Here is a 16,135-nt window from a genome sequence, read left to right as displayed (position 1 = left end):
CGACAATTTTTCAACGTTTGTGTAGTGTTTAGTGTGCATTCTGGACAGATTTCTGTGTGCCAGAAAACCCTGGGAAAAGCTGAGAGCCCAATCGGTGGAAGGACTCGACCCCGCGACCTCCCTTTCTACACCATGACCGTAAGCAACGAGTCACTGATGGCACCCCGCTGAGACCAGTATACAGGGATTTTTTCCAATATCCGCCACCCCTCAAAAAAAAAAGAAACCGGATCCCGGTCTAAAATGCCACAAAAACAGCATATATGGGCGTCACTCCACGCCCCCTAGGGGACACCTCTCCCTCCTCTACGTGATGAAAATCCTGAGAATAATCCTGCCAGAATATTTGCGAGGTCATGGCCCACGCCACGAGACACGAGGAACGCATTCGTTGCGCAAAATGCATGCGCTCCTGTGATCCCAGCCGCAGTTTTGAAGGCAGCCACCAGCAGAACCATTCTGGCGTCCCAGTTCACCATGGCTACCTTCCTCAAACTACCGGAAGGCGATAGAACCTGTAAGGTAGTGGCCGCACTGGCGATTCTACTCATATTTGGAGTTGCTACGGCTGGAGTCGCCTACGGAACTTCATACGTCGTCCAGTACTTCATCGTCCAGGTTAGTGACCTTACGGCACCGCAGATCTCCAGTGCTTTGTCCCACCAAGAACAAGCGGGGCTGTTGTCCAGTGCAGGGATTTTCCCAGCACCACCCTGATATCTCCCCAATATACCCGGCAAAAAAGCTCGAAAAGCCAGCAGTTTCCCGGAAGTGTCCCATGGCCATGACCTACACTTGCCCCTTCCCATGTTCTCTCCATCTATTCAGGTGCTACGCTGCTTGTGGCCACAGCTAAGAAAAATTAATTGAGGGAATACTTTCAAGGCGATATGCGATGATAACCTTGAGCAAAATGTTGCCATAACTCCATGGGACGGACTTTTAGGGGACGTTTTCTCCGGTTCCCATTCTTCCGGAGGGCTTGAACCGGAGACACGGAAGAAGATAAATTTTTCTGACACAGCAACAGTTTATTATGAACCAAACGCTTATATCCTGGAGAACCTCCGAAGGGGGGAAAGGGGTATGAGCGAGCGTTTACTCAGTTATACCCCTCGTGGCAACCCCCCAAGATTCTAAGAACAATTCTTTCCATTCTTGGGAGATTGTTACGAGAGGTAATTGTGGGAGTAAACCCTCGCTCATTCCCCTTTCCCCCCTTCGGATGTTTTTGGGGATATAAGCGTTTGGTTCATAATAAACTGTTGCTGTGTCAAATTTTATTTATCTTCTTCCGTGCCTCTGGTTCCAGCCCTCACCAGCTTGTCTGCGCTCTTTCACCAGAAATTTCCCCACACAAAAATAAAGGGGCGTACACCCTTGTTTTTTTGCAACACCTCTTCTGAAATCGATTTCCGTGGAAATTACTGGCCCAACACGGTTCCAAGCCTTTGTTGTTGTTCTTTTCTGGAAACAGCAACAGCTATTCCGTCGACAGCTGGAGGAAGCTCTGGAATGGCCAATGCGACCCCAGCATATGGGTCCACGACAACCTTTCCTATACGCCTGCCAGTCCCAGCATTGCCGTCGTCAAGGACAACATCTGCGACGCAACGTAGCGTGGGAGTTGAAGCCATGCGACGACTTTTACGAATTCGCCTGCAGCGGCAAAGAGAGCTTCAAGAAGCTGCTGGCTGCAGACGCGCAAGAGCACTTCCTCAGAGAAGTGCATGCCGTGGTTAGCAAGTGGGGACGGTTCGGATGGTTTCGTCGCTCAGCAATCGATACAAAGGTGAAGTATATGAGAGCTCGTATATACCTAGATCTTAGGTGGAAAATTGCCTACTACGGACTAAAGTCTTCAGAATCCTAAGGTACCCTGTGTGTCTCACATAAATGTTTTTTTTTAAATTCTTTACATATTTTTTTTAAGAAAAGAACAGTAGCACCGATGCCATTTTCGCAGGCGGATTATGCAACCAGGGGGACATTTTGTATAGGACAGCGTATGCAACTATACTGGACGACTAATTAGCTAAAATTCATTCATTATTCAAATCCATCGTCCTTATATTAAACACCCTTGAAAGGTGAACGTACCTCGAGATATAAATTTCGCTATTCGTTGCCAAATTTCGCCATGCAATTGAGCCGCAACCAGAATTATACACTTCTCGAGAACTCGAGCGCAGAACCGACAGGACCTTCCCCTTATCCGGGCCGGAGAGCGGTCTATCTGCCAACAGATTAGCCCTTACTCCAATCATCTCTATCGCTTCAGAGCACGTGACCGTTTCACGTCTAACGCCTGCCGCTCTTTCTGTGCTCGAGTATTGCGTATAGTTCTGGTTTCAGCTCATTTGCATAGCAACATTTTTGCAAAAAAATCTATCTCTCTCGTATACGTTCGCTTCTCAGGGTGATCAACCAGGACGATGAATTTGAATAATGACTGGCTCCAATTCTGCTATCTCGCATTTCCCAGAAATCATCTAATTAATAAACGAATTACAGTGAACTCTCGTTATTATGACCATGGTCGTTCCCGAAAATTTTGGTCATAATGCGGAAATGTCATATTAACGGGTAGGGATTTGCAGAGGTTCCACTGCATTGTTTCCCAGGAGTATGGTCGTAAAGCTCGTATGTCAGATTATCGGGGGTCATATTAACGAGGGTTCACTGTAATGCATTCTAGATAATTAGCCGTCCAGTTGTTACAAACGCTTTCCGACAAGGACGTCCGCCCGGCCGGACTCGCCAGCGCAGATGTCATCTTTTGCAGCTCACAGCTTTCTTTTTTTTTTTTTATAAAAAGCCCGCACCACCAAAAACCACGCTGTGTATTCTCCAAAAATATTGTTTCTCTGCGACGCGCGGACGTTGTCATATTTCTAGTTTGGGGAAGTGTGACGTCATAGGGCGTGCAATCTGCCACCAGTCCGCCACACCACAGCCGCTGGTGGACTTCCAGCGTGGGGTAGAGAGCGGAGACTGTCGAGTTATTACCCCTAATAGTGCCATCACCAGTTCTGTCGACTGGAGCAGTGGCGTCGCTATAGGGTACAGTCAGCCGGTGCGGGAGCTCTTTGCGTCACCTATAAATACTGGGTAGCCCATAAATTTATCGGCCCAAGCCCGGCCCTTCGGACTCGGGCCGGGCCCGGGCCAGGTATGCAGCCGTCGGGCCGGGCCCGAGCAGGTAAATCAAAGAAAGGCTGTGCTCGGACCGGGCCTGGGCCTAAAAATACGGCAGTGCTCTAGACTGGAGTAGCCGAAACGGACGTTCCCTGAAAGCCGGTTTCCCCGCAAACGTATTTCGAATCCTGGCCCTCACATCGTGCGCCATTATTTCGGAGAAGCTGTTGAGATTAAATGCCGTCTGATATAACCTTTAATCTTTCCATTATTACCCAGGTGTCCAAGTTCTACCACGCGTGTTTGTTTGCTCCTGACGACGTCCCGTCTGTCAACCGACAGATGAAGGACTTCTTCGACAGCCTCAACCAGCGCATTCCAGAAGTCTGGTCCGGGGAAGTGTCTCGCGTACTCCAGATCTTCCCGCTGGTGCACGTGAGTGTCGCCAAGAGCCCCGTCGCCGACGGAGAAAAATGTGTGGTCTTGCGGAGGCCGGAGAGCTTCGACAGCGACGCTATTCTCGGAGTCCCTTCGCTGACTTCCACAAAGTTTCACGAGTCCGTCAACAACTTAGTCGGAAGCGCCGCGGCGAAAGACGTGGTCGACATAGCGTGGAAGCTGCGGAGCTTTCCGGGACCGTACGGCGAAGCCAACGAACGCCTGGATGAATATAACACCAAAAGTCTTCGAGAGGTGCAAAAGTACGTGGCTTAATTAATCTTCCCCGCCCTACACAGAAGGTAACACCCCATTACGACCAAAGTATCATTACGGCCAAAGTCTCATTACGGCCGAAGGTACACTCTTAAAAATGAACTTCACTGCCCCATATAGCACGCTCCTAGCCAACAATAATCTAGAATGATATCGTTATCTGCCCTGATTTGTTGAAAACGGGAGGCGTACGCCTTTTCAGGGCAGATCAGGGCAGATAACGATATCATTCGAGATGATGGTTGGCTAGGAGCGTGCTGTGCGGTGAAGTTCATTTGTAAGAGTGTAGTCTCATTTCGGCCGAATAGAAGGAGCATCCACCATATTAGCAATCGCTGTGTTTTATGCTTCCCAAAGTGTGTCCGAGGCGGTGTGCCCCACACGTCTTGTGTCACACACAATGGTTCACGCACACAATATTGCGACTAGTGTTTCATGCATCCCTCGTGAGAAAAATGTGTATTTTTTTTGTCATACTGTGTCAGAAGATATTTGTACGTGTTACGCCGTTTTCTCTCAGTATTCGAGCAACATTTCGGCCGTATTGAGACATCGGCCGTAATGAGATACAATCACACAGAACGCGCTCGAACTCCTCGCTGCATAATCAGAGCGACACCACTCACTTTCTACTACTCTTTCTTTCTTCGTACCAGGCCCAACAACTGGAAATGGGAGAAGTTTCTGGCAAGCTTTCTCTTAGGATACCTCGAGGTAGATGGCAGCACATGTGTTATCATAAGGTCTCCGGAATATCTGAGCCACGTGGACGCGGTAACGCAAGCTTTCGACCCGATACGTGTCAGGGACTATTTCCGCTACGCTGCCACCCTGCACCTGTTACCGTTCTTCAGGCTCGGCAAAGGCCAAAAGCACGCCACTGAACACATCTGTTCCTTGATGACCTACAGGCTGTTCAATTTCGCTTTCTTGCGGCACTTCAACGACAAGTCACGCTTTGATGTCCTCAGCAAGACCGGCATGAAGGAAGCACTCCTCAGGAATTCGTACGGGTATGTGATTTTGTGGATGCCTCGGTCCTGACTCGTATTTTCACCAAATGGGGTACAGGTGTCACCTGCCGAACACCACACACATCATCATCATCATCATCAAATTAAAGTGCTGTTCTCGTGGATGCCACACGATGTGACGCTTCTGAAACGGGTGAAGCCATAAGGATGTATGACCATCGGGTCGAATGTCCCAGAAGGTTTACGGAAATAATTCAATTGGATATAGCGGACTTCTTGTAGCACAATAGTGATGCTAAAGGGAGAATTCTCCTGTGTTTCGTTCGCTATAAAGGGCAGCAAGAAGGGGACAAACATATAACAGTGGACAAACAGGTCAATAAGCTACGCCTATTCCAGCGCTACAAAATCAAAAGCAGGACTCTGGGAGACATGGCTGGAGGCGGTTCCGGACCCTCACCGCCTCCGGCGGTTGTCGAAGCACGTAGCTGAGGAGGGGAGGGAGAATTCTGATTGTTTGGAGGGACCCCCTCCCCCCTCCCTTTCCTGATCCGCCACTGGCAATCGGACAGAACAGGCCTGGTTGAATAACTGGTGAGGGCGGATGAAGGACGTTAGCGCCATAGAAAAGTAGGTTAGGCGAAAGTGCTGTCGATGGTATGTCTCCTTCCCAGACATCCCCCTTTGGCACATGGATGGTAAACCATTAGTATTAGGACAGCATCTTCGCTTCGTGACGGAAAAGCTATCTTTTGCTTACCAGATTTATCAAATGTTATCGTAGCTCACCTACTACGTGGCGAACATATTTTGTCGTATTATATCTCGCGTTCCACGGATTCCTTCTGGTACAATTGTGCAGGTACGTCCTCACCAAGTCGTCTACACTGCCGGAGACCATCGCATTCAAGATCCTCGACGACATATCGATTTCTAACAAGACTTATTTCAACCCCGTAAGCGATGTAGACGCGTACTACGAACCGGCACCGTACTCGACCGATTACAAGGCGATGTTGACGTCCTACGTCGTGGCCAAATCCGCCCTCGCGCACAACTGGCTGAAATACGTTGTCGGCTCCGCCGGATCCGTGTTCGACACCAACCTGGACGTTACCTGCCATTACGATCCTGACACGAAGACGTTGGGCATTCCCCTGTCCATTGCTCAGATGGACGTCGAGCGAAAAGAGTTTTTCCTGGAATCTTCAACCGTTGGGCTTCTCATGGCCAGGTCTCTTTATGAGGCGTTCCAGGTGGGCATGAACAACGCTAGTGTAAACGGTCGCTTAAACGACGACGTGACATGGTCATTAATAGTCCGCCAATCACTACCGTGCTTCCGGCGGATGTAGCTATGGAGACCAGCCGCTATAAGCCGCATGGGAAGCCGATGGTAGCCACAGAAAGTCGCTGTTCGACTTTATACGTCCATGCCGCGAGAGAGCTGGACTTGTGTGTGTAGGCGGCGTTTGTGTGAAGGGTTGTGTGACGTCCGAGCCGTGGCGTAGCCAGGGGGGCGTTCAACCCCCCCCCCCAGATCGTACCCTTGCAGTGCATTTGAGAGAGTGAAACTACCCAACACTCTTAAAAATGAACTTCACCGCATAGCACGCTCCTAGCCAACCATTATCTCGAATGATATCGTTATCTGCCCTGATTTGTTGAAAACGGGGGGCGTACGCCATTTCTGTGACAATTATGAACAGCATAAGTGTCACAGAAATGGCGTACGCCCCCCGTTTTCAACAAATCAGGGCAGATAACGATATCATTCGAGATAATGGTTGGCTAGGAGCGTGCTATGCGGTGAAGTTCATTTTTAAGAGTGAAGCCCCCCATAGAACCCCTCCCGAAATATTTTTCTAGCTACGCTGCTGGTGCTTTTTTAGTGGTGCTGGTGCTTTTTCTAGCTTCCTGGTGTTGTTTTGCAAAGCGATACAAACGACGCCGTTTACAGCGATACCTCCTACATTTTGGGGGGACGGCGCGCAGTGTGATGCTGTTACTTGCGGGACCATTTCCCCTTTTCATCTCCAATTTCTTTTTCTTCACCATCGAGGACAAACACGTGTCGTCTGGAGACATGGAACACTACCGTTCATGCTTCCAAGGCCAGTACTCATCACTTACCCAAGACATCAACGGAACAGCAGTCACAATAGACGGTGTACGGACCTTCCGTTCCAACATCAAAGACAACATGGTATTGCGCGTACTTCACAATGCCTTCAGGTTAGTTGCCTTCGGGGATTTAACGCCTTCAAGGGGTTAATGCCTTAAGGGGAGGGCACAGCGATGTTAGTAAACCGTGATCATTTTGACGAATCTTTGCCACCCCGTGTGCTGCCCGTCCAGGCCCTTATACCTGCTCACCGAATGATTTGCTGCGTTAAAAAGGTACATTCTGCTAAAGGGATGATTCATAATGTACCATCACGAACTAAAAATATTTATTTTATTTCACATTATGTGGGAGCCTCGCTCAGACGATACTTGGGGTTTTGGTCTCCGCCTCACGTTGGAAGACAGCCAACAGCTGTAGTAAAAGGAGACTGAAATCGACCTTCGAGGAGCAATGTTGGCTGACGCGCGGCAGATTGGGCACCCCGTGATGACGTCGTGCTTGTCTCTACTAGGAATAATATAGTCCAACGTCACGTAGATAGGGGAAAAAAATGTTATGAGAATACAATGAGACACGACAATTCCAATGGCATAAATTTGGTAAGATGACATTTAGTGACATTTAGTGAGTAGTGGCACTTTTAGGTGATTCAGGAATAAGATTTGATTGGTTTGCAGTATAGAAGAGGATAATCAGTAACGAAATCAAAATGTCACTGATGTCACTGCAATTTCGTCACTGATCAGCCTATATCCGACACCGCAGCTAATCTAAATGTCCCTTACCTCAAATACAAAATCGTCAACATAACCATATATGCCCTTCTCTCCCCTGCACCAGGTCATCGGTGTCTTACTACTCTGCCCCCAGAAGTGGCCGTGTTTACAGACAAGCCCTCCTGCACTTGGAGGAACTTCCCGAAGTGAGCTCTGAACAGATCTTCTACCTCATGTACGCCCAGTCGTTCTGTGACCCTCAGGAGGACCTCGCCCGCGTCGTGGCAGAAGCTTCGTGGTCCCCAGCCAGAATCCGTGTGAACGTTCCCCTGAGCAACTACGAACCCTTCGCTGAGGCCTTCGGTTGCCCCGCCATGTCGCCAATGAATCCGTCTAAACGATGCGCTGCTGCTTGACCGTCGTTTGGCTTAGACGTGTTCTGTCCGAGTGGGGGCAATCCATGCATGCAATATGTCGGTTGGGTGCGTATAATAAACATGCAGGCGGGGTTGTCAAAGAAGCTTTCGACACGAGTGTGGTCTACCTGTGGAAATTAAAGACCTGCGAGCCCCCTTGAGGAAACGTTAAGGAAATTCCTCTGTGCCGTCCTCAGTAGCATATTGAGAACAGCGCTACTGCGACGACACCATTGAAGAATTTCGTCAACGTTCATGAAAGATGGCCGAGGTTGTATAGTGGTGCAGCAGCAGTGGTGCGTTTTCGGGTTTTATGATTTTTCGAATTCGCGAGGGAAAAATCGGGTGCTATGATCTCTGATATATCACCGGGGAATTTTCGGGTGAAACGAAAGGCATATGAAACAAACCACTGCTGTGACACTGGAACGAGAAACACGAATCTTTATTTCCGCTCGGAACTGAGATAGTGAATGACCTCGGTATTGAAACACTTTCCCGAGCTCCACAAAGGCTCGTCTTTGACCCCTGCAGGAGGGAATTATAGGTTGTCACAAATAGCTCTCTTTACTGATATTATTATTCTCTTTTCCGACGGTTTGCCGAGAACGACAAGTTGAAGGACTGCAAGGATTTCGGGTAGGGTTGCCACTTTTCAGAGTGAAAAATACCGGCTGGGGGAGAGGAGGTGGAATAGATGGAAAGGAGGAAAGGCTCGTGGGAAAGGGAAAGTGGGTGAGGGACGTTCTAGCTGGCTCGACACAACCAATAACAGCTTTGCACAACCACTGCTCTTGTCCCATCCGAACACAAGATGTAATGAATAACAATGAATAATCATAATAATGAATAACTAAGAAAACGACTGGTGACTGTGGAGTTGGGTCTGTGCTCCAGATTTATTCAAGCTGTAGTGGAATGTTGAAGGGAAAACCCCGTAAAAGTTCCTATGAAAGGTCTTGAGCCACAAATACCGGCAAAAGGCTGCCGGTATTACCTTCCAACCGGCAACAGGCAGACCGCGCAAATAACCGACCGTGCCGGTATAATACCGGCCTGGTGGCAACCCTAATTTCGGGTCGATTTCGGGTTTTACTCGAATTCTTGAAAACATGTTCGGGGGAGGGGGGGGGAACTATCTGGTGAAAAATCGGGTTTAACCCGAGAACGAAGAATCCTAAGCATATACAACGACGGTGAGGATGGCTCTACGGACCTTCATAATGCGTGTGTCCTTATAGTTGTCCCGAAGATTTCGTGAGGTTCTACGGAAGCTTTGTATGGTGGGGAGAGGATTGCAACCCTTGTTTTCCTTGTTCTACAAAGGAACGATTTTTTTTTTTTTGTAGGGGGGAGGGATTTGTAGGATGTTGTGTGACGGCAGTGTTGTACGTAGCGCCGTTACTAGTAGCGCCGCTACCGTATCCGTTACTTTTTTCGGTAGCGGAGTAGAGATCGCGCTACTTTTTTAAACTGGTAACGAAAGAAGTACTTCCGCTACCAATTTGCGGTAGCGCAATCTTTGAGCGCTACCGCTACTTTCCGAGCTGGGGTTCGCGACAACACGACTTCGACCTATCATCAAACCTCCACTCTGCCTGCCTTCGATCAAGCTGCCCGATATCACAACTCATTCTGGGTAGAGCGGGCAAAGAGCCGAAAGGAGGGCACAGAGGCCGTTATCTTACAAAGAGGATGTGTCCTCCACGTGTTCCCTATTTGGGATGAACCTTCTTGAAGATTTGGTGCATTGTCGGAGTGTTCTGCAAACTGACGTCACTCCATTCTGGGGTGACGTCAGCTATGAGTCATTCTAGCTATGAGTCATGACATTCCACATGACATTGCACCACGTACGCTTAGGTGCTTGACAGTTGCCATTTCTTGTCTGCTGCAATGGAGGAACCATGGCCTGCTACAGTACAAAACAGTAGCGTGGTGTTCAGATGTCTACTATGCGCTTCGGTGGGAAAGCTTTATCTGTGCGTCAAGGAAGTCAACGTCCAATTTGAAAAAAGCACACCATGGTATGTTTACTAACTTCTCGTTCCGGGCAATCCGAGTTCTTTTTGTGACAAGGCTGCTGAGCCTTTTATCGGTAGACTTGCTTTGTGCTTTATTTGCTTTAGAGGAAGAGAAAAAGATATGCAGGATACCGAGTAGGCTTTAGTAAATCTGTAAAAAAAAAAAAAAATGGTTTTCAAAATTTTAGCCTTCAGGCAACCTACGTGTAACCTCCATTGGACGTCGATTTATTATTTTGAGATATTGTTTTATTTTATTATTTATTATTTTAAGACGTTTGAAGTACGTTATCAACGATACTGTTTGTTTCTTTCCTAAAAAGTAGCGCATGAAGTATCGCGTTACATTTTACGGGTAACGGTAGCGGTACTCCGCTACTTTTAGGTACGTGTAACGATATCGGGATTTCGTTACTTTTTGCTCAGGTAGCGCGTATCGGTATCGCGCTACCTTTTTCGGGTAGCGGGGACAACACTGTGTGACGGTGATAAATCGAGCTGGTTCATCACGTTGTGTGTGTGCTAGTTTTTCGAATATCGATGCGAATAGGTAACTGTGTAAACGCTCGTCGCGTCACTGGTTCTTGAATGTTGGAAACAGAGGAACACTGTTATTGGTACATCTAGAGGATGCCCTCTAGATGTACCAATAACAGTGTTCCTCTGTTTCCAACATTCCAACTAAATTCCCATTCCGTTCCGGCAGAACTCCGGAATCATTCCAATTCCGGAATTTTAATTCCGCAGCTCTGACCAATAACGTCCCGACGGATTCGTACGTCCTATGGACATCCGAGGGATATCCCTGGGACGTATGAATCCGTTAGGACATTATTCGTACACCCAGAGGACATTCGGTGTTGTCGTGGACTTGACTACTCCTCCCTGGCCTCTTCGGGGCAACGTATTTTTGACGCTCCCTCCGCCCATTGCCCGTGTGGACACACTTTTTGTCATCTGTCAACTGCGCACCCGACCGAGATGCTTCGTCACCTCTCAAGAGTAGATTCTGTGTTTGCTCTCTGACATAAATCGGTGAACCCATTCATGATTACCTGGCAGATTGTAGATAACCTTCGAGCACTTCACACTTGAGCTGTAATCGTCTCACGTCTGAGTGCACGGCACCTCGAGTACCTCCACGGCAGAGTGTCGTCTGCTTTAATCAGAGTTCGAGGTAACCCGTTACTGTAACTAATTTCCTTTTTTTGTGGTAACTTGTAACTTCACTCGGTACTTTTGCGCCGTGGTTACTTTCAGTGGAACACGTTCCTGTTTTAGGTAACTTTGCCAAAGTAACTTAAGTTAAGTTCCATGGAACTTAACTTAAGTTTATCTTTATCTTTAAGTTTATCTACTTAAGTCCTTATCTGGCCTGATTTGTTGAAAACGGGAGGCGTAACGCCTTTTTTGTGCCACTTATGCGGTTCATAATTGTCACAGAAAAGGCGTACGCCCCCCCCCCCCCGTTTTCAACAAATCAGAGCAGATAAGAATATCATTTCAGATTATGGTTGGCTAGGAGCGTGCTGTGCGGTGAAGTTCATTTTGAAGCGTGTGCAGAAAAACGGGTATCTTGCTGTCGCGAGAGTCTTCCTTCGATGCAGACGCAGCTTGTGACAAACTTTTGCCAGTGGCGCGCAGACAAGGAATGTCGTGATAAACAAGCGGTGGTAAACAAGCACAGAGATTTCTTTCGCCTTTTAAGCCGGGCTAAAAATAAAAAATAAAAATCCGGATATTTTTTAAAAGGATCCTGGGCTTTGTTGAATGAAACCGGGATATTTTTGGAGAATATAGACAAGTCTAGAAATGTGACACAGAGTAAAATCAGTTTTGCTACGAAAGATGAAAGTCACTGAAAAGGTTAGCCAGCTGTGGGACTCGAACCCACATCTTCTGGATTACCGATCCAGGGCTCTACCAATGTATTTGTCCTTTCTATGTTGTTCTCAGTTCTCTCTTGAGTTTTGCTCTTTTTTTCTTGATTTCGGTCGACTTCTCATAGTTTCAGTTTATAAAAGTGCCTGTCCCAGTAATATTGAATGAGTCTCCATTGTTTTCCGAAAGGTGAGGTCACAATAACGCATGGGTGAATGGTGCCTGGATTAGCTGTCGTATGCTTCAGTTACAATGCCTCCAGGAAGTAGAAGAAAACCTCTCCCTGAATGGGCACAAGCAGAAGAAAATAGAAAAAAAAAGTTAAATATGAAAAGTTAAGTTAAAGTTACTGTTGCGCGTACCTGGGTTTTCATAAACCGCCAACACTACAACAAAATAAAGCCTGAATTTTCCGTGTGACGTCGAATCAAGATTGTCTTTCACGTCGCATCAAGATAAAATCTGTATCTAAAAAATCCGGATTCAATTGTGTGGATAAAATGAATAAAAAATCCAACGGATAAAAAATCCATGTGGCTAAAATCCAACACACCCTGCTTCTAAGTGGATTGGGAGTACCTAAATGTGAAGCAGCTAGATATCTCCAATCTAACGGCTGCGGCAGGGACGGGCAGTGATAAAAATACTTTGTATTATAATACTATTACTGTAATACTTTGGAGTACAGTCAAACTCCTTTATAACGAACTTCAGGAAACCGCGGAAAATCTTCGTTGTAAAGGTAACTTCGTTAAAACGGATGTTTCAAAAGAAAAATGCCTTAATCTTGTTTATTGGTAGAATTTCATTGTTCTGATCAAAACGCACATCAGACATTCTACCTAGAATACACATGGAACCTTATCTCTGTTTTGACCTTTTTACCCCCCCCCCTCGTTATTTCGGTACATTCGTTATAAAGGAATTCGTTATAAATGTCCGAAGTATACATTAAATCCTACGGACGCCTGACCAGACCGCGAAAAACGTTCGTTATAACTGTCTTTTCGTTATAAAGGCGTTCGTTGTAAAGGAGTTTGACTGTATTTGTATTATGTATGTATGTATTATTATTGTGTGTGTCCGTGTGCGTGCGTGTGTGTGTGAGAGAGAGAGAGAGGATGAGAGAGGATCCTGAATACACTTCGCGTGCTCCAACACTGCTTATACGTGAATTTGAAATACGGCACAGATCCAGCTGCTCCGACGACGCCAAGTCCTGGCTGTGAAAACGACAACGAAAAGATGGTGATATTCCGGGGGTAATGGTAACATGTCCCAACCACACGAACATCTGTTTCCAGACTTCCAAACGCACAGAAACTCGTCTTTGAAACAGTTGATTCATGCGGTCATATTTGCGTATGTATATGGATGACGTTATATGTTTGCACTTACTTGACTATGGGCGTTTCGGATCGTTTTCCCTTGTGTTTGTTCGGTAACGTGTATTACCCGATATTTATTTGTGTCCTTCGTCATCCATATAGTCGCACAATTACACTCTTAGAAATGAACTTCACCACATAGCACGCTCCTAGCCAACCATAATCCCGAATGACAACGTTCTCGCCCCCTATTTGTTGAAAACGGGGGGAGGAGTCTATTTTGTGCCGTGCATAATGGGCACAAAATAGGCTCCTCCTCCCGTTTTCAACAAATCAGGGGCGAGAACGTTGTCATTCGGGATTATGGTTGGCTAGGAGCGTGCTATGTGGTGAAGTTCATTTTTAAGAGTGTAGGGTACAATTCAAGCGCACGTACGGTTTCACTAAATTTCGTTGAAGCATCTTCCTGCATAACGCTGACATCATTTATACGCAGGGCTCTTTGTTTTCGGGTTTTATGAGTTTTCAAAATTCGGGAGGAAAAAAAATCGGGTGGTATTTACGAACGAGAATTCGGGGAGAAATCGGGCGCTACGATCTCTGTTTGGTATATGTCAACGGGGAATTTTCGGGTGAAATGAACGGCATATACAGTGAACCCTCGTTAATATGACTCCCGATAATCTGACATACGCGCTTTACGACCATACTCCTGGGGAATAATGCAGTGAAACCTCTACAAATTTCCCCGTTAATATGACAATTCCGCACTATGACCAAAATTTTCGGGAACGATCAATGGTCCTAATAACGAGGGTTCACTGTATATGAAACACGTCACTGCTGTGATACTGGGACGAGAAACAGGAATCTTTATATTTCCGCTCGGAAATGGTGCCGTGAATGAGCGCGGTATTCAAACACTCTACACGAGCTCCAACTGTGTGGAATCAAGGAGCTCCGAGAGCGTATCCGTGTATTCACACGAGCGACATCCTCACAGAATATTCTAGTAGAAGAAAAAGCGTAAGCGCTGCTCACAGAGCCCAAGTTCTGTCCCGTGTTATGTTGAGCATTCACACGGTGCGGAACATCGGGAGTGGCGTACTGCGCATGTAGCAGACGACACTTCGCAGACGACACCGTCAGCGTGTTTTCCTGCCGTCTGCTACGGAATATCTCGTGCTCACGTGACAGTCAGAAAGCTATCTTCCGCTTCTCGAAGGAATGTCGCGTGAATACACAGTATAGAACGTGTTGTAATAGAGGCACGTCATCTTTACATCGCCCAGTGAGACATGAATGAGAAAATCATACAACGCCCTGCTACAGTTATCGCTTATCGGTACTTGAGAGTGTGGAAACAAACACATCACTTAGCCGTAGGTGCTCCTGAACTTTGTTTTCTCATTGTTCCGTTCTGTTCTTTGCTCTCGAAATCTTACACCTGTGCACCCAACCGGATTCTGCACATCCGTTTTATTATCACGAATGCCCCCGGGTTCTCCGCGATTCCGTGAATCCCTCGTTTGGCACGGAATTTCACGGCATCCTTTACTTTTCGGGGTGTGCGGATATTGTAACCTCTCGAATTCGAATCATCATATTCATCATTCATCAGAATCATCATATTCATCGCTCGAAGTATTTCGTTCGCGTATGGAGTTACCCAATATTCGGATTTCGGAATATCCGACTATTCGCGGAGTATGAACGACATCTCCCGAAAGCGGGCTTCACCGTACACTTCCTCGTATGAAGGTGAAGCCTGCTTTACGAAACTGCCCGTGCTGCAGGAATGCACAGACAGATTATGGTTTAGCTCAAGATAACCATAGCCCAAGTTTATTGTGCATATTTCGCCCGAGGAAGGGGTGGCGTTCCTCTCGTGCGCAGTTTAGCGGTGGCAGTGGGAGATTTTGATTTGATGTCTGGTAGTTTGCCTTTTAAGACTCTTACATATAGTTAGGGCCTGACTTTTTAGGGTTAAACCCGTATCCGCCCGATATTTACCCCCCGAACGAAATCTGTAAAATTCGGGTTTAACCCGAATCTACCCGAAAACATCCGGGTCGCGTGGCACACTCATAAGCGTGCATTAAAGTAAAGTTTGATAACATTGCTAAACATTAGTTCCATGTTAAGAGAAACTTTTATATTAAAAAAAAATCACCCGAATGCACCCGCATTCCTGACGACAGAATATGCCGTAACGGGATTTAACCCGAATACACCCGCATTTTCAAATGAAAAATATCACCCGATATTTACCCCCCGAATTTGGCCAAAAATAAAACCCGAAAAAGTCAGGCCCTACATATTGTGCCTACAGCCGAGAAACAAAAAGGGTGTCCCGTAACTTCCACAGGGCATGTATTGCAAGCGCCTTCCTATAATCTTCCTATAAAGTTCCTGTAAACTTTGTAAGATATTTCAGCAGATATAAAATGATTGCAGGCGAGATAAGGTATTCTGTGTCAGAGGAGAATTCACAAGACATCATGTACTCGTATATATAATGCTGAGCTACAACAGTGCTTCGAATCTGTTGTAACCCACACACACCTCTGAAAAAATCCTGGCGGCGGCCAATAATGACTGGGTGATGATGATAGTGACTATCACCATTTTCGACCTGATTTTTGTTGTTCACAGCTTATTCGCGACTTGGCGTTGCAGGAGTTTCTATAGGAGCAGCTGTATCTGCTTCGCATTTCGAATTCACGCATACCGTGTTTGGAGCACGCGATAGTTCATGCAGATGCGTCTGGAGGAACCCCCCTCATTGGATTGGTCTTTGAGCTTCAAGGGAACCT

At 46.8% G+C, this 16,135-nt stretch overlaps 1 protein-coding gene across 1 annotated transcript; it reads left to right on the top strand.

The window, feature by feature from the left end:
• Positions 1 to 305: 305 nt before the first annotated feature.
• Positions 306 to 8,191, top strand: LOC135400145 (neprilysin-1-like). The gene is made up of 7 exons (XM_064631880.1): positions 306 to 618; positions 1,478 to 1,792; positions 3,418 to 3,839; positions 4,509 to 4,865; positions 5,689 to 6,082; positions 6,889 to 7,061; positions 7,795 to 8,191. The coding sequence occupies exons 1-7, from the start codon at positions 478 to 480 to the stop codon at positions 8,084 to 8,086; spliced, it is 2,094 nt and encodes a 697-aa protein (XP_064487950.1). The 5' UTR covers positions 306 to 477; the 3' UTR covers positions 8,087 to 8,191.
• Positions 8,192 to 16,135: the final 7,944 nt, after the last annotated feature.

This window comes from Ornithodoros turicata, chromosome 7, assembly GCF_037126465.1.
Source record: "Ornithodoros turicata isolate Travis chromosome 7, ASM3712646v1, whole genome shotgun sequence".
Classification (NCBI taxonomy): Eukaryota; Metazoa; Arthropoda; class Arachnida; order Ixodida; family Argasidae; genus Ornithodoros; species Ornithodoros turicata.
The sequence above is the reverse complement of the archived record's forward strand: the minus strand, read 5'-3'. Positions and strand labels throughout refer to the sequence as shown.

Excerpts from the sequence above, each read along its gene's own strand:
- LOC135400145 (XM_064631880.1), top strand. The coding sequence starts at position 478 with ATGGCTACCTTCCTCAAACTACCGGAAGGCGATAGAACCTGTAAGGTA. Across the intron at positions 619-1,477 it reads TCCAGTACTTCATCGTCCAG|CAACAGCTATTCCGTCGACA; the intron begins GTTAGTGACCTT and ends TTCTGGAAACAG. Across the intron at positions 1,793-3,417 it reads GCTCAGCAATCGATACAAAG|GTGTCCAAGTTCTACCACGC; the intron begins GTGAAGTATATG and ends ATTATTACCCAG.